The 19,804-nt window shown below is 34.6% G+C and overlaps 1 protein-coding gene across 1 annotated transcript in view; it reads right to left on the reverse strand.

Annotated features, from left to right (window-relative positions):
* The window catches only part of CRPPA (CDP-L-ribitol pyrophosphorylase A), a 292,423-nt gene that overhangs the window by 91,942 nt on the left and 180,677 nt on the right, over positions 1-19,804 (reverse strand). The window contains exon 10 of the mRNA XM_028117376.2: positions 19,071-19,202. Within this exon, the coding sequence (XP_027973177.2) occupies positions 19,071-19,202 (132 nt within the window). The remainder of the gene's footprint in view (positions 1-19,070; positions 19,203-19,804) is intronic.

The raw sequence follows: 19,804 nt of genomic DNA on the forward strand, positions 1-19,804 counted from the left end.
AATTTCCCAATAAAATAGATTAGAACTAATCAAAGAACTAAAATACTTAATTGATGGCCATAAATCTTCCAATAATTCTATTAACACAAGTAGGCCACGTAGTAGGATTCTAAAGTTCTAACTCTGTAAAATGAACCCAGAAAAGAAAAAATTCTGTAAACAAAAAGTAAAATCATTTTTATATTACCATCAAAATAAAATTCTTCTGAATCATACTTCCATGGAGAATTCCAATGTTTTCTGAGTATATGCTCAAAGCATAAAATTTTTAAACGTCAGTAAAGATTTTTCTCACTTGAAGTAGTTTTGCACGGATTATTCATTATGACAGATTCTTAATGGTGTTTCTGGTTTCCAGATTTTGTTATTTTCACGGACCCAAGTCAATCACACATTCCATTCTAATTTATTCCAAAACCATCACCTAAAGATCTGTAAATGTCTAAAAGAAATGGATTTATTTCGATGGATATAAATATTTTTCTATAAATAAATGAATTTCTATCACTTCACATGAGTTCTTGTGCCAAAAAGCAGCATAGTTATGCTTAAATACTAAGAACACATTCCTCATCATTACAGTGATTTGCAGTGATTTAAATCCATGCCTCAGTGTGACCAAAAATTGTTAAATGTCATGGATGCTGAGAAGCACTGCATCATAGTAGAAATTGGTAATGTTCATCTACAAACCTCAAATCTACATAGTATTTAAAATTTTTTTACATCAGGAGCCATATTTAATTACATTAGCTACATTATAATGAGCATCTAGAAATACTATAAACATGATCTATCTGAAATATTTTCTGTATGGCATTCACATTCCTACAAATTCCAAACACTTATGAGGTTCTAGAATGATTCAAGACATAGAGTTTCAACTAAAAATTTAAGTTACTGCCTAACTTGATTTCTAGATACCATATAATTAATCCAGGTGCATTACCTTATGTTATCTTAGGATGTTTTATAAGTCAATTAAATTTTTCTTGCAAAAAATCTTGAAAAAACAGTATAAGACTTTTTCCAAAATATAAGTAGCATGTACATTTAAATTCCTAATATTGTGAAAGATTAATAAATTGGCATATCACCAATTCCCTCAAGCGACAAAGCAGCTACTTGACAATGAACGTTCACACGGTAATGTGGTAAGAAAACATGCAGAAACCTGAAACAGAAACATCTAGTACACATAGATATCAAAAGTTGTTGTTGCTTAATAGTTCACTAGGGAAAGGTTAGTACTGAACTCATCGCAATTACAAAGAGTTTCGTTCTCCATTTTTAATTACTGCTTTTATATTTTTGAAACATCTTTCTCTCATTACTTTTGAGCTAAGAATGAAGAACAGAAATAGAAATACATTAAAAAAGCACATTAATTCACGGTCAATGAAATAGTAATTAGAGATCCTATAAGAAAGGGGAGGAGAGGAAGGGAAAACACACACTCTTCTATAATTCCATTTAATAAAAACTAGCATTTAAAGTTTGTAAGTTTGTTGCTTTTGTGCTGAAGTAGAAGTTTACTAGTATGTTGATTATACAGCATATATTCCTGAAATTCTTGAGGTTTCTACCGAGATAATCATATTATTTACAAATATGGATAGTTTTTTTTTCTTACTTTCCAATCCTCTAACCTTTTATTCTCTCTTTCACCTTACTGCTCCAGTAGGACATCCAGAACAAAGTCGACCAGAATAGTGATTATGGCCGTTTTTTTCTTGCTCTTTTAGATGCAACTTTCCTAACACATACTCAGTTTGATGTTTGCTTTAGTTTTTTAGTAAATGACTTTATCAGGTTAAACTATTTCTATCTCCAGTGAGTCAGAAGTTTATTATGACTGGGTGATGAATTTTATCACATTTTTGCTCCAACTTGAGATGTATTTCTTCTTTAGTTTGAATAAATGGTATCTTATTGCATTGGGCTTAACAATAAAAGATCTCTGGATCCCTAGAATAAGCCAACTGGCACTTACTTATGAATGATATTGACCTACACACTGGAATTTATTCACTTTTACCTCTCTATAAATTCAACTGATAACAAATATATGGTTTAACCACTTTTCTGTGAATGTTTTATACACTTTCAGGAATACAACACAGGTGTAGCCTAGACACCAACCAGAGAAGTATAGTAAACAAGGATACTTCTCAATTTTATGATGTTTTGATAATACTTGCAAGTATTATGTACATCTTTGCATATTACATGTTAGTAAATCAGTATATTGGTATCGAGGTACTTACTTCAAGCACTATTCCCGATGCTAGAAATAAATCGGTAAGCTAGAACAAAACACACATATGCACATAAACACACAGACACCCTTCTTGGGGTTCCTATTTTAGGTAAGGGAGATGGATAATAAATATATGTCACTGTGCAGCAGATGGTTTTAAATTGCTGTGGAGAAGAAGTATGATAGGTGATGAGTACTTGCGTGGTGGAAGGACAAAGTCAATACATACTCACTACTAATCACATCTGGAAAGAAATCAACACAATAAAGGCAACCAAAGTTAAATATTATGATAAATAGCATAAATATATGGAAACTATTATTTTTCTGGAAAAAAAGAAATTATGGAAAGAATGATAGATATATAGAAAAGCAGTTTTCAACCCATTTCCTTCCACTGCAACAAAAATAAGTAATCATGTTCACAGGGTCACCTGTGAACCTCTCCCTCCTCTACCAGGAATATGCTGGAATGAAGGTAAGACAAATGGGTATTACCATTATAGTGGCTAATGGTTTTTATTAAGTAAAGTCAATACTTTCTAAACTTGGGAACTATTTTCAGCAATATGTAATTTAAAGTATGTTTCAGAAGGGGCTAAAAATAACTGGTTGGCAGCATTTCAAGAACAGCCTGCCTAGCTGTACTCTAAGATCTCCTCAAAATATGGTATGATACTCTGTAATTCCACAGATGAGTAAACAAGCACCCAAATTTACATCATGAGGACACAAATATTTAGTGTCTTTATCTTACATATTTATGAAGATAGAAAAATGCCCCAAATAATGAAACATCTTAGTTCAGGCTGCTGTAATAAATTACCATAGGCTGGGTGGGTGGCTTAAACAACTATTTCTCACAGTTCTGGAGGCTGGCAAGTCCCAAGATCAAGGTGCAGGCAGATCAGTATCTGGTGAGCGCCATTTCCTGTGTTGCATATTGCTGTCTTCTTATATCCACACATGGCAGAGGGTAAGGACACTAATCCCATTCATGATGGCTCTACCCCAATTACCTAATTATCTCCCAAACACCTCACTGCCTAATACCATCACACTGAGGGTTACTGTTTCAATGTATGAATTTGGGGGAGACAAAAACACTCAGTCTATACTATTAACAGATACAGAATTTGGGTCTGTCCATCATCTATTCCCCATGCTGTACAAAATGGCTCCACAATTTTCTTTTGGGAATGTACCCACTCCTTATAGGCATCCATGTTGTTTGGGTGAGCTGACCTGGCTTCAGAGGGGGCATATTAACTAAGCCTGTTAAAAGAATGGATATCCACTTGGGCCACAATAATTGAATCAGAAAATAAAGACATGTTTTATAAACAAGCTTAATGAAAGCAAGAACCAAGACCTTTGGCAAAAATATTGGGATAAAGACCATCTTTTCCATGGAGTTTACTAAACTAAAGGAATATAAACTTGTAACAGTTGATGGTTATATTTGATACTAAAAAAATTACAGGAGACACCTGTCAGAATGGCCAAAATCAACAACACAAGGAACAGCAAATGTTGGCGAGGATGTGGAGAAAAAGGAACCCTCTTGCACTGTTAGTAGGAATGCAAACTGGTGCAGCCACTGTAGAAAACAGAATGGAGAGTCCTCAAAAAGTTAAAAAAAAGAAAAACAAAGTTACCCTATGACCCAGTAATCACACCATTTACCAAAAAAATACAAAAACACTAATTCAGAGGTATACATGCACCCCTATCCAAATTAGGGAAGCAGCCCAATTGTCCATCGACTGATGAATGGATAAAGAAGATTAATACACACACACACAATGGACTAGTACTCAGCCATAAAAAATGAAATCTTGCCATTTACAACATGGATAGAGCTAGAGTATAATGCTAAGCAAAATAAGAGAAAGACAAATATCGTAAGATTTCAGTAACACGTGGAATTTAACAAACAAAACAAGCACAGGAAAAAAAGAGAAACCAAGAAACAGACTCTTAACTACAGAGAAATGATGGTTGTCACCAGAGTGGAGGGGGGTGGGGAATGGGTGAAATAGGTGAAGGGGGTTAAAAAATACACTTATTATGATGAGCACTGAGTTGAATCACTTATCGTACACCTGGAACTAATGTAACACTGTATGTTAGCTATACTGAAATTAAAATTAAAAACTTCATTAAAAAATTACGTGAGAATAAAGAATGCAGTTATTGGGCGTAGGCAGGGGTGGAGGAGAGACAGACAACAGAGAGAAAGAGGAAATCTCCCTTTGAACATCTGGGTCTGATAAAGCCTAAAGCCATGAGTCTTAGATTTGTCAGTCATATTGTTATAGCAATTTGTATTTTTTTCCCGACATTTTCAATTAAGAATTCCCAAATGATAAACCAAGTAGTTCATCAATTAATTCAACAGGCTTAAAACTCCATTCTACTGTGATCTTTCCCCAATAAATTTCCTTGAAATTGACATAAGTTGCATTTTTTTAAGTTTTGAAATAAAATTTTGTTCCAAAAGCATAATACTGAAATCTATACATTAACAAAGCTAGTAGCTTCACATACATGTATTAATGGCCAATGTTTCAAATACAAAAAAAAAAATCACTTTTCAAAATTTCAAGCTAACTGGTAGAATATTTAAAGATGAAATTAAAATTCATATTTCTCTGTTATATAACCAACTGTGTGGGAAGTGTATGTTTATTTTACAGCTCATTAAAAATTATCAATCTGTTTACCTAAGTTATAATTTTGTAATTTGCAAACAGTCTACGCTTTCCTTTTCCAAACAAAAATTTTACTGAGCTTAGCATTTTGACTAAAAACTTTTATGTTTCCCTTCTAAAATATCTTAAGCATCTGAAAAATATATCACATTTGAATTGAGTCAAAAGTGAACCTGAATCAAATTAATATCCAAATAACACAAACCAATTAAAACTGTGGGTGAGAAGGCATTAAGTTAGCCGTAATTGAGCCACCATATCTAAGCCAAACTTTGGATACTTGATCAGACAATTTAAATGAAATGCCATGGAAAGAAAAATTCCCTTTCCTTCATAAGCCTTGCTAAAGTAAGGAAAGCTATAGGAGAAGCAAATTTAGTTTCTTAAACTTTTCTAAGACTTCTTTTAAAAAACCATAACTTGGTAAGCTTTGGGGATTTTTACTGATTATTTTCCTTTATTGTACTTTATTCACTATGCTCAAAGGCCGAGACAAGATCACTTTCTGCTATTTTGTCTTAGTACATATGCCTTCTTATTAAGTAAAGTCCCTAAGATCCACTGGCTGAAAAGATCTGTAATCTCAAGCACAATATACAGGGTGCTAGAAAGGGAGAGGTTTCCCTAGAATCAGCCCTGCTGGAAGAAGGCAAAATAATTATTTTCCCATTGCTGATTTTCATGAATTTACCACAAGGGTCGCATCTGCTTTTGCTTAGCTAACCTCTGGGAAACACATACCTGTGGAAATAACTGAGCTCTAAAAAGCAAAAGTGATGCATTTTTAACACCCAGTTAACCTGATAGAGCTCCTTCATTGAAACCTCTGCCTGTCAAATGGATAAAGAAGTTGTGGTCCGTATATACAATGGAATATTACTCAGCCATCAGAAAGGATGAATACCCAAATTTTGCATCAACATGGGATGGAAGTAGAGGAGATTATGCTAAGTGAAATAAGTCAAGCAGAGAAAGTCAATTATCATATGGTTTCACTTATCTGTGGAACATAAGGAATAGCAGGGAGGACATTAGGAGAAGGGGAGGGAAATGAGACGGGGGGACAAACCATGAGAGACTACGGCCTCTGAGAAACAAACTGAGGGTTTCCGAGCGGAAGGGGGTGGGGGATGGGTTAGCCTGGTGGTGGGTATTAAGGAGGGCACGTACTGCATGGAGCACTGGGTGTTATATGCAAACAATGAATCATGGAACACTACCTCAAAAACTAATGATGTACTGTATGGTGACTGACATAACATAATAATAACAAAAAAGAAACCTCTGCCTGAAGGCAGGGGTCTCAGCCACCATTTGACTTCCTCAAGGCCCCTTACAAAGGGACTAGCACATACTTAAAGACAAAAACAAAACATCTTCCTTTCCAAGGTCTTAAAACAATCCGCAAAAATTTGAGGAATGGTAGGAAGCATGCACTTGTGATTTACTTGATTTAGGAAAGTGTATTTGTGAAGAAAATCCACGTTCTTGTGATGCTGTTGGCAAAGGCTGGTAACCTTTTAATTTATGAACAAACCACAAAATGGAAGGCACTACTTCAGAAAATACACATAGAGGTTTTTGAAATTTTATTGGCCAGATCATTGTTGACAATCATCAAGACCCTCCTCAACTGTGTTTATACAGTTGTTCAAACTGGTTACTTTTAGGTTAAAAATGTAATGCCTTCATTATTAAAGTTGCTATCAAGATTCAGAAGTATTTGTCATTGCATGTTTCAATTGTTGCACTTTGATCAACCTATTTTGGGAAGATTTTTATGTAACATCCAAATTAAAAAAAAATTAAATTTAGGGAACATGCCCATTCTCTCCATGGGCCAGAATAAATAATTCGGTAACTAGATTTTCCATAATTTCTCATCCACATTTTTAGACTATTTCTACTCATAAAGGTCAGAAAAAAGAAACTGGTAGGTCTATGTCAATACTGGACTTTTTGAGAGAGAGAGAGAGACCACCCTCACTGAAGAGCCTAAATCCTTTAATTGCAACAGAACATTTTGAATATTAAGTCAGAAATTTAATCAATGGGTAAGAGGATTAAGATGGTGAAGAATACGGCACATTTTAAACCCGTGTGTGTGCTATTTTTCCTATTTAAAATTCAAAACTAAACAGATCAAGTCAGAATCAAAGACATTTCCCCAGTAGACAAGCAAGAAATGACCTGATTTCTCACTACAAAGGAACTAGAAATAACACAGTATAATGCAGATGCATCAGAAAACCATAAACGCACACATTCATACATTAATATTATATGTAGCTTGCTATTTAACAGTTTACATCTTTTCCCAAACATATATCTTCACTAGAGAATCAAAATGTTTTTGCTTTCTATCTTTATAGTAAGAAGAGAGTAGGGGTGCCCGCGTGGCTCAGTAGGTTCAGCATCTGCCTTCAGTTCAGGTCATAATCCCAGGGTCCTGGGATCGAGCCCCAAAATGAATCGGGTTCCCTACTCAGCAGGGAGCCTGTTTCTCCCTCTGCCTGCCGCTCCCCCTGCTTGTGCACACTCGCTAGCACTCGCTCTCAAATAAATAAAATCTTAAAAAAAAAAAAAGAAGAAGAAGAGAGCATAAAGTTAGCTCAAACCTGAATTTAAGAACATACCGGTATGTGGCAGGTATATAGATTAGTTTCATGGTCCCTATTTTAACACACTTCACCGTGCCCCAATTTCAGCTTGCAAAAGTATGTTAAAAAAAAACACCTTTTTTTTCTTTTATTCATTTTAATGAAAAAAGCTTTTGTGGTAAACAAACAAAAATAGAGCATGTCCTATAATAAAAATCTTTTGTGCTCCTGAACAACCTCGTAAAAAGAAAATTGTTCATATAGCTAATCTGTGGCCTAGTTAAAAAGTGTATTATGATTTAGACCTTTTAGGCCATAAAGACACACTGAGAATAATTTTTAAAAAAACAGAGTAAGAGATTTACTCTGTTTAAAGAACATGTTTAAAAAACATGTAAGAGATTAAATTATGTAATTTTAGTTGAAAAGTGCTAAATTATCTATGTTACTCTTTGAACAGTATTTCCTTCTATATCCTAATGGAGGGTTTCAGCATGATACTGTGATTAGGAACATACAAAATATAAACAATAACAGAAGCCTAATAATAATCATGAATAGTGTCTCTGTAAAACAACTGTTTTTTCTATCCATTAAAATTCAGATTCTAAAAGTGACTGTAGGTACATTTGTTACCAACTCATTTCCTAAGAGCATTAGTATATAATTGTCATTAGGCATTCAGTAAGAGGAAGTTGAAGCTTAATTAAAATATATTTCCTTAAAAGTTGTCAAAGGTGAGTAATGAGATGGATGGAAAACTAATAAACCTACCATTTTCCATACACAAATCTATTTGCCAAACATTACTCCTATCTCCCTGATTCTCAGTGGAGAAGGTCCCTCTATCTTTCCATTATGATCATAATCAGAAATGCTGATAGAATTCTCAGAGACAACAAACACATGTTCTCAGTTTACAAATTATCCTCGTTCCAAAATAGGGACTAGGGCAGAAAATAAGGAATTCATGTAGAACCAACTCTCATTCCAGGAAAACGGCCTTTAAATAGTTTCTGGTTTTAGAAATATTACCTTTAACTCTCAATGATATGAAATAGCTAATAGTCAATATGCCCAAAATATTTCAAAGTATTCAGAGTTACCGCCATTGGCTGAGAGTGTCAAATCTTCAAATACTTATTTTGACTTCACATTTCTCTTACGCAGTTTCACTTCCCACCCCACTTGTTATTTTCAAGTCCTCCAGCATGCACGGGATGTTCTCCACTCAATTCAGTTAAACATTGCAATTTTAGAGTTCTTTGTACAGCGGCTTCTGAAGTTTGGATAATTAGTCTTCCATAAAATGAAAATAAACAGGGAAAGATATTTCCCTCCAATGTTATTTAAGGAAAATCTACATAAAACTCAGAGCATATATACAACACATTTTATTTCAAAGGGCTGAAATAATGCCACATGCATTAGAAAACCTCAATATTCCAGGGACTAATTATTTAGTTTGCTCTTCTGGCCTGCTTGCCCTGCCTCTTTGTTGTTGTTGGTTTCATTAGTCAAAATATCAGAACGTGGACAAAGACTAAAACTAAGTCTTATTTTCAACTTGGCATTGATATTAGTAATATAGCAGTTTTACAAGGGGAACGGTTTATAGAAAATCATGACTCTCCATGAAGTTTCTCAGTATTTTCTATAAGCCCACAAATGTGTCTTCTCTGAAGATTACCAATAGGATGTCAGATTCATTGGATTCTTTTTATTTTCTTTAGGCTTCCTACAGCACCTCTCTTTTCTGGAAACTTATTTCCAAGCCTCTAAGACACAACACTTTGGGGGTATAAGCTCTTAATGTAACAGGTCTCATTTTCAAAGAAAACATCACCATTTTATAGCTATTATTTGGTAATACAAGGTTCACTAACCTGAACTAAGATAGCTTATCTATAAACATATGTTCCCCAATGTATTTGATATGGATCTGACCTAAATTAAGCTCTTCAAAACTACTATAAACATTAAAATACATTTCCAGGTTTTGGCTCTCCATCTCCCTGATATACCAACTCTAGCTGTTATTACCTTATTCACATATCAAGAAAGTGTATGATCATATGTACATGTACGTATATTACATATTATATATAGTGTACATATATATATATATACTCGTATGTATACATGTATGTTTTTCATTCAAACAATTCTAGCCCTATTTAGGTTACCAACCCCTTAATTTACATGGGGTATCAAGAAATTCTTAACCTTAATATTAACACTCTGGTATTCCTGTGGGGGACAGTATCTGATTTGACTTCTAATGATAACCACCTGCAGGTATTCATGCCCCTGTGTCATCACCTCCCCTGAGTGTAGATGGAACCTAATAATTTGCATCCAATGGATAGAACACAATAAAGTTGATGGGATGTCACTTAGCGATTATGTCACAGAACAGTGACTTCTATCCCGGTCCTCTCTCTTGCATGTATAACACTGGGAGATACTCTATGAACAGGTCCCCAGCCACAAGCTTGTGAAAAACTGAGTCCTCAGTGCAACAGCTCAGAGAAATCGAGTCCCTCCAAAAGCCAGCTAAGTGAGCTAGGAAGCAGATTATTCCCAGGGGATCCCTGAGGTGACTGCAGTCTTGAGAAAGGCCCAGAGAAGGTGAAACCAGAGGGACTATGGATAATAAATGTTATTTTAAGCCACTAAATTTGGGGATAATTTGTTATGTAGTAATACCTAACTAATACACTATTGAAAGGAATAAGTCCATTAATTTTCCACGGCCATTTTCATTTCTAATGTTACTTCACTTATTCAAAAAATTAAGGGGAGGTCTATACCAGAAGTTTGTATCTAATACTTCATTTCCTCTATGTTTGTTTAAGTATAATAGTTTATTGAGCTTATTGCCACTTGAATGACTCTCATAAGTATACCCAAACTCCCTAAAAAGTTTTGTTTTTCAAATTCATACAATTCTGAAGAGACATTTTATTTTATGACCTTCAAATTTTCCCATAGAATGACTGTCTAAACATTAGAAGCCAAAACAAAATTGAAAGTGAAAAATATTTAGTCTCAAAAACATTCCCACAGCAAAAAAGCCTGATTATTCTGAACAGGGTATTATGGGTTTCTGTAAACAGATTTAGTACTGCATGTTTGGTATGCATGCCACATGATTCAATAAGTACTGTGTGTTCAGTAAGTAATTCCTACTTAAACTACAAGTAATTGCTCATTGCAGGAAACGGAGTCTTCAGTCTAACCTCCCCCAAGATTAACATTAAAAAGAAAAGAAAATTGATGTTCTGCTATTTGATAGCATACGCCTATTCTCTAAATGGTCATGCACACTTAAAGGATGACTCGCCTAGAGGACACAGAGCAAATGAGGTGTATTTAAGAGGGAAAGAGTGGTACAAATTCAGGTCTTTTGGCACAAAAGTATCCTACAGGAGTTGGACCTGTTCATATAGTTCTTAATGTTTCATTATGAATTTAGCTGGGGTTAATTACAAAGAGATCCATCAACAAGAATGTTTTCTGGATGTCCTTTACAGTACATGCAAAACATTCAAAACCCAGACAATAGAGAAGGACAACAGTATTTTACTCATCAAGTAGAGAGATCTGGCTTATACTTTGTGACAGAAGATCAATTTACACAGCTTTATCTCATTTAATGTTGTTGCCAAACCACTTCATTTCACCATTCCATATCTTATTTTGGAGGCTTATAGAAGAATTCTCTTTTACAAATAATTATTTTTTAAAAACATAAAATTATAAACCTGCTTTGGTAACTTTCTCCCTTGCTTATAGGCCTTCCAGAGCCATAGTTGTAGTTGAAGAAAAAGTGGCATTCAAGAGCAATGAGAAGGTCATCGAGCTCATTCACTTTACCTCCTGACCTATCCAGGAGCTGGATTTTCTGCTTTGGCCAAATGGATCAGTCCTTTCCAATGGCATGATCTTGCGAAAAATACTCAATAAGCCAAACACTGTTTCCAAAGTCCTATTTCCCACTGCATCAAACCCAGTATAAGGACAGCTCAGAGAAGAAAGGAGACAGGAAAATGGATAGACTAAAATGGTACACACTCCCTGCCATACTAACATGGATGGTGATTCCCTCCCTGTTACAGATTGGATATGTGTGTTCCCCAAGAATTCATGTTGAAGTCCTAACCCCCATTGTGATAGTATTAAAAAGTGAGACCTCTGGTTGTGGATTAGGTCATGAGAGTGTAATCCTCATGAATAGGATTAGCGTTGTGATAAAGAGAGACCCCAGAGAGGCCTCACCCTCTTCCGTGGCATGTGAGGACACAATCAGAAAATGGTGGTCTACAACAGCAAAGAGGGTCTTCACCAGAACTTGACTATGTGGGCACCATGATCTCGGAATTCCAGCTTCCAGAAACATAAGAAATAAATCTGTTGTTTATAAGCCACCAAATTAGTGGTATTGTTATAGCAGCAGAAAAGACTAAGACATTCTCCTCATTGACTTTTACTTTGAGGTGTCAAAACAAAAAACAAAAAAGAAATAGTTCACTCTCTGAACTACAATGAAATATATGAACTACAATAAATAATTTCTCAACAAAATAAATATTAGTATGGGTAAAGTTTATGGTCACATAAGGAAAGAAAATCCAGGCTCAGTTTCGGAATTTCCCTGTTAGAGTGAGAGACAGTGATGGTGTCACATGACAGAGACTGCCCACCTCCTAGGTCTTCATCTTCTTATCCAGTGGACGCTTTAAGAATTTGATTTATGCATTTTACAAATGAATAATCAGAGGCCTACACACTTATTTCACTTGTTGAAGGTCACATAGCTAGTTGTTTCCATTAGACAGGATGATGCTAATTTAGATCAAGAAGTAATCAGCTTTAATAGTTTTAGAAAACTCTTCAACCACGTACCTGTGTGCTTCTATCTCTAAATTCTTGAGCATGTAGAATGCACAGATTAAATTAAAAAACTGCTATAGGACTTTATACATTTTAGAGAATTCATAAATTTTATTATCATAAAAGTTGTATAAAATTTTATTTAAAAATGTATAATTGTGACAGTTAGATACCATACAGAAAGCCTGGATGTAGGCAAATGACAAGCCCTTGATAGTAAATACAATGTGTTAAAGGTGCTCTGATTTCAACCTAGGACAAAGTCCTATGACCTAGATTGATGCGGCTAACCCTGCAAAATGGCTCAACCAACACATTCTCCAACCAAATTCCACCTTTTATTTCCATGCTATAGACACTACAGAGTAAAAAATTTACATTGCCTCAGATTCTGTTTTATCAATGTTCTACAGATTCTACTATACACATGTAGGAGACTTAAAAGGTGGCCGTGAGCAGGTTGGCTTGGTGCCATAAACAGGGAAACTAGGTCTAAGGCAGAGACTGTATTTTCTGGATCAGCTATGGTAGAGTTTCTATCTGTGGTTCCCTACCATCCTATGTACCCAGAGTTGGTAATGGGAGGCACTTTTACTATCACAGTCCCAGAGCAGCTTAGCATTTCTGCAATCTGCACCGTTCTTGACTAGGTATTATCCAGTTTGGTTCCATGATTCTTTAGAAATTCTATAAGCTACAAAAAATAATTCTTTCAATTAGATAATCATGGGTACATTTTGTTTACAACTAAGAACCTTCATCAATAGAATTGCCCTATTAGCCAGATAGCTTGTGATTGCTTAGAATGTTTGTCCTTGATAAACAAGAAGAGAGGATCTCACAGTTAGCTTAGAAACTTTCTCAAATTGTCATTCTTCATTCCCTTACTCAACTTCATCTCAACATTCCATTACTGCCATCTGGTATTCCAGAGCCTCCTCGGAGGTGACAGTCCCTTATAGATTAAAGAGGGTCAACAGTTGATTCCAATATGTCAATATACTTAAGAACCACTGACCTCATGCAGTCATCCAAATCTGGTTCACATTAGACTTTCATCAGAGCTTGAACTTGTGGAATATATAGAGTCCCAGGTACAAGCTTGATCTACTGAAGTAGATTCCCTAAGGTACAGACGAGGAATCTGTATTTATCAAATTCCTCAGGAGACTATAATACTGCCAGCTAAGGACTTTTCCAAGAACCAGTATTTAGAAGCCACTGGCACAGAAAATCATTCATTAGTTGGGCCTAATGTAAGTTCATTAAAACAAACTTGTATCTTCCTCTGAGAATAATGGTAGATTATTCAAGCAAGAGAAAGTATACAAATCTTCAATCTGGACCTCAGGAAAATATCTACTAAGATATTTCATGATACCTTTGTGAAGAAGGTGGACAAATAAAGCTGAATGCAAAACTCATTTGGGTCGGTTAGTCAATGCTACAATGTCTATCCAAAAAAAAAAAAAAAGACACTTACCAGTGGAATAATATCCTTCTAACCCAGAAGCTTCTTCTGTGAAATGGTCAGTATAGTTTAGTTATTGTTACTAAACTATTACAGTATTGTTACTAAACTATTACAGTAACAACAAAGTTTATTTTTCATACTACACATCCATTGTTAATTTGCTGGGAGCTCAGATTCACAACATTTTCACTAGGGACTTAAGCTTGAAAGAATGTCCACAATTTGCAAGATCTCTAGTGGTAGTGAGTAGATAACAGATATATCAAGTTATATACTGACCAAATGAGAAACTGTTTTCTACTCTCAACATCTCTGGCACCAAATGTGTGGACTTTTATTTTTTCCCCACTGAACAATTCTGACACTAGCTACCTGGAGTTAGCACAGAACATACAGGTTAAGGGTTCAGTCACACAAGATTGTCTTCCAGTTCATATGGCAATCCAGAGCCATCTGTACTACTAACCAACAGGTATATATAGATCAGGGGATCCCAAACCTCCCCTCTTTGCATTTGATAATTTGTTAGAATGGCTCACAGAACTCAGGAAAACAGTTTACATAATATTACCAATTCATCAGAAGAAATATTTTTTTTAAAAAATATATACTTGTAAATGCCTGTCTTATAAAACAAAGTCATGGGACACCTGGGTGGCTCAGTCAGTTAAGCGGCTGCCTTCGGCTCTGGTCATGATGCCAAGGTCCTGGGATTGGGCCCTGCATCGGGCTCCCTGTTCAGTGGAGAGCCTGCTTCTCCCTCTCCCTCCCACTCTGCCTACTAGTGCTGTCAAATAAATAAAATCTTAAAAAAAAAACACACACATATACACACACACAAAGTCAGGATAAAAATATTGTAGACTTCAGCAAAATTAAAACTGAAAGCTCTAAACTATGGGCTTGAACAGTTCATGCCAGAAATACTAGGTGTCTATAACTTCACTACTTTATCATCAGATACAGATTTTCAAATAATTAGAACAGGTTCCCAAAATACATCATTGTGTATCACAGCCTTCAGTGATGACTTGCATCACAAACTTAGAATAATAGGATGAAGAGTAATATTTTACACATAAATTTAAAAGAATACTTAAAAAGGGACTAAGATCCTTTATGTGGATTAAGCTATAAAACCTGGTTTTTAATTATTCATAGTTATGTTTGTAGAGTTATTTTAGAAAGAGGAATAGGACTTGATTTAAATTCATCTAATAAATTATAAGGGCAAACTTTATGCTACATTTCTAGTCTAGAGCATAAATTTCCAGTCTTTCCTTATTTATTTACAACTTGAGAAATTGAGCACTAGATAATAAAGTCAGGAAACTTTATACTATACATAAATGGTCAAGCCAGCCACTTGATCCAGAAGTCTAAGATTAAGCTACCCATAAAGAATCTATTTTAAATGATTAATCTTTTGAGGCCAGCAAAATATTTTAAAGTCAATTTTGGAAAAAGTTAATTTGTGCTTTACTACACTGATATAGCTAAGGAAATAGCATATTCAGTAATTTCACAAATAATGTCTTTGACCAGAAAAAAAAAAATGCATACATGTGGAGCATATCTAGAGTTAAGTAAAGGATCTGTTGAAATTTCTTATATCAGTTAAGAATATATGGAGAAATGGAGTTGAAACATTATACGATTAGATGCATTTGTTGGTAATTGAATTATCAAAGAATTATCAATAATTGATCATGGGTAACACTGCAGAAGATTTAGAGATATTCAAGAAGGAATTCTTATCCTTTTCCAAATCAATTTCTTCCTTAAAGGTGTACACAATTTGGAATTACTCATTATGAAGAAAGTATGACTAATTAATCAGAGGCTTTATTATAATTCCAAAAAGATAAAAGACTGAAATGTAACTAATAAGTTTAAATTCACCAAACACAGAAAGTCCTACATGTGTGTAGAACTCTACAAAAACACAAATAGAGACTTAACCGCAGCTTATGTGGTCCTATTTAACTATAAATATCATATACATCAACACTGTGAAGGAGCAATCGAGCCGTCCAGATCATCCCCATTACCAGAGATACTATATACATAAGAATGCAGGTCTTCTTTAAACTAGAAAGACCGTATGTCTAGCATAGACAATGAAGCCAATACATTGTCTCATCCAAGGAGGAGTCACCAATCAACTGAGGCTATGTCTTATGAAAAATGGTTAAAAATCTTTCCAGATTACACTGTTCTTCATTTCACTGATCAGAGACTGAAAAGGAAACACATTAACTGTCTACAACAACACCCTAATGGCTATCACAGCGATGGACTGGTTTAGGGAACAAAGTCCAATGTATGAACACTATAAAAAACTGTATCTGACAGCACCTTGGAAAGCACAAACCGACACTCTTCTCACTTAATAGTGACAGAAGCTTTACCTTAAGAATCTTCATGTCCTTAGTATTGATAAAATGTTTGTCAAATAGGCCCTCAAAATTAAAGATACTAATTTAGCTAAGTCGAAAAATTAGTACTGAAGTAAAAGGTAAAAGTAAAAAAAAAAAAAAAAAAAAGTGAAAGACTGTTCAGAGGTAGTGGTTTCTTTATGTAGGGCCTATTCATGAGGACTGTATCCCAAAGTTTCATTTAGAGAGTATTAGCCTCAGAGTTGCCTATGTTTAAAGGGCTACAGTAGAAAATGGAAAATGATATCCCCCTTGTCCCCAATTTGCAGATACGAAATGTTCATCAGCTTATTAAGAATTTGCGAGAAACCCTCCGTGGAAGACATCTGTTTAACTCTATTCACTGATGCCTCCCCAATTTTTTAACCATAGTTCTTTAACGGCCTATCTAATGAACATCGCAGAATCCTTTGGTAAATGCTCTTTAAGGTGGAATTCTGCACTGGACATGTCCCGGCCTAGTAAGAGTCAACTGGCACCTGTGTCTTTAAGGACAAAAGTAAACCCTATATTTTAAACATTCTTACACATTTCAGACATCTTCACTATTTTATTTTTAAGAAAAGAAAAGCAACATTCAAGTAAGCTATCTTTGCTTCTTAAAATGATGAGAGACATATTTTGAAGGCTTAGCAGGGTCATTTTCTATACAGTCTTGATAGCTAAGTAGACAGATTGCTTAACAGGTCCAAATTTACTCAAAATAATAATGGTCAGCTGCAAAGTATAGGCTCCAAAAGCTCATCCTTTTCAACAAGACCACTTTTCCAGTCACAGGTGCAGAGACATGTAGATATGCAACTCCATGACATTCATGGGGAGAGAATGCCAGGTGTGGAGAAATGAACAATTTTGTTGCAAATATGAACTCCACAACAGTTGTCAGATTTAGGAAATAAAAACACAAGGTGCCCAGTTACACTGAATTTCATGTAAGATAACAAAGAATTTTAGTGCAAGTATGTTTCCTGTAATATTTCAGATATACTTATACTAAAAATTATTGTTTATCTAAAATTTGCATCTCACTAGGCATGCTATATTTCATTTGGACCATACTCTCCCACTGGAATATCAACTAGGGTGCATACAGACCCTTTGTGTTTAGCCTAAAATACAGGAAAAATAAAGTCCCAGGGACTGTATGTGCTCTTCCATTTCTTAGCTTTTGAGATTTTTCTCAATGAACTATTTTTATAACTACATAGTGTAGCATGAGTAGTGTGCATCCATGACTCCTTCGCATGGCACAAGAGAAATAACTGATTTTTCCAACCACAATAATCTGGAATACAACCAAAGACAATCTATTGAAGAAGGAATACTTTTTTAAAGATTTTATTTATTTATTTGACACAGAGAGACACAGCAAGAGAGGGAACACAAGAAAGGGAAGTGGGAGAGGGAGAAGCAGGCTTCCCACAGAGCAGGGAGCCCAATGTGGGGCTCAATCCCAGGATGCTAGGACCATGACCTGAGCTGAAGGCAGATGCTTAATGACTGAGCCACCCAGGCGCCCCAAAGATGGAATATTCTTGAACAAAGATACAGACCTGAGTTCTTATTCTTACTCTTCCAGTTATGTATTGTTCTTGGGCAAGTAAGTGTATCTCTTCAGGCCTTGGCTGCCCTGACTTCAAAAGCCCCTACAATGCTAATATATTATACTTCCATGATCCTAAGTAAATTCAGCTTTGCCTCATTCTTGATGACTAACCAGAGTCCATACTTCTATATTATGGGAGCACAGAAAACCACCTCAAAGAAAACCAAGGAACTGGCTAAAAGATGGTCCTTATACTTAATTAAAATCCATTTGTTTCAAAAGAAATGTTGTTATCTTCAGGCTAAAAGGGTACCTTAAATATTTCACAAATAATAACTGTTATTCATCAACAATACATTCCTTGGTCAGTACAAATCACTTTTATTCCAGACCAATAAAAACCCCATTGACTCTTCGACTTTCTTGATTCTTGTGGGGTACCTCGAAGACACTACAAAGCATTCTGCAATTTCAATAAAAGGTATCTATGCACAAAGGGCAAATCCATCTTCCCTAACACAGTCTCCAAATAGTTTGATTTAAATAGCATTTCTTTGCACTAAAACTCTATAATGTTAATTCATTTTGCCTTCAGCTTAACTTTCTGCTATTAATAGAGTGACAATAAGAATTTTTCTCTAAATAGCATGCCCTCTTATAATATGAATGTCAAGCACTGCTTTCAAGTAATTAAAAATCTGATCACCAACATCTTTACCACAACATAAAAGAAACAAGCCATTTCAAATTATACAAATGGCTGCATTCTGAACTCAGTTAAATACAAAACTCTAGTTCAATTTGAATTTCTAATTGCAAATTGCAAATTTCGGACATACTTAAAATAATTTATTGTTTATCTGAAATTCAAATTTAGCCAGGCATTCTGTATTTTTTTATTTAACAAATCTGGCAACCCCATGTGGGCTACCTAGTATAAGATATTCACCAATTTCACTTTATTTTCCTTCATCAGAACACTTGTTTTGATTTTATTTTTCCCTCAAGAGAGGTTCTACCTATGAGAGAACACAGACAATTTTCCAGCCAAAATTTTTCTTATCATTAATGTATCTTTGCTTTTAAAAAACCAGGTTCCCTCCATTAAAACTATAGTCTACAGAACACAAAATTTTACTTACCTGTGGGAAATATATAAGAAGACCAGATAATAAAATATTTCTTTTTTTCACTTCCTTTGCATATTCCCTGATCTGTATTAGGCTTTCCATTTTCTCATCAAAAGGTACTGCTTTATAATCAAGAAAATATACCTGCAAAATAATACAAAAGGTAACATTAGAATACCATTCCTTTCATTTTCCTTTGAAAAATATAACATTAAAGAAGCTCAAACACAAATATATTATTGTAATTTTTATCAGTTTGTATTAATTTCTAGATATGCATTTCAACCATAAATGCTATTAAAATTGATGAATCCTCCTTTATAAAGGCAGTAAACAGTCACTGAGAACACAATGTTGAAAAATACAAAATGCTAATATTCTATTTCTACTTGTGTCAGAGTCAAATGTATAAAGAATATATGATTTCAACCATTTGTTCAATTTAATTTATAATTTGAAACTAGGCTACATGGAAATATTATATATTAGTTACCAATATCAATAAAATTAAAGGGAGTGCTTACCTATTACAGTCAAAAATATTTTTAGAAGAATTTTCAAGTAATTGAAATTCTAATAAATCACCTATTTCTTAGAGAAAATCCATAATTTTATATATAATTTTTAGCAGTGTTAAATAGTATTTTTCTTGAAATTATTCCAATGACTATTTTTTAAATATTATTTTTCATTTAAATTTTAAGGAGCTCAGGGCAAGTTTTCCTCTTTCAAATTATTGAAGTTTT

Source organism: Eumetopias jubatus, unplaced genomic scaffold, assembly GCF_037043125.1.
Source record: "Eumetopias jubatus isolate StellerSeaLion01/CBP00866 unplaced genomic scaffold, mEumJub1_p1.0 scaffold_14, whole genome shotgun sequence".
Lineage (NCBI taxonomy): Eukaryota > Metazoa > Chordata > Mammalia > Carnivora > Otariidae > Eumetopias > Eumetopias jubatus.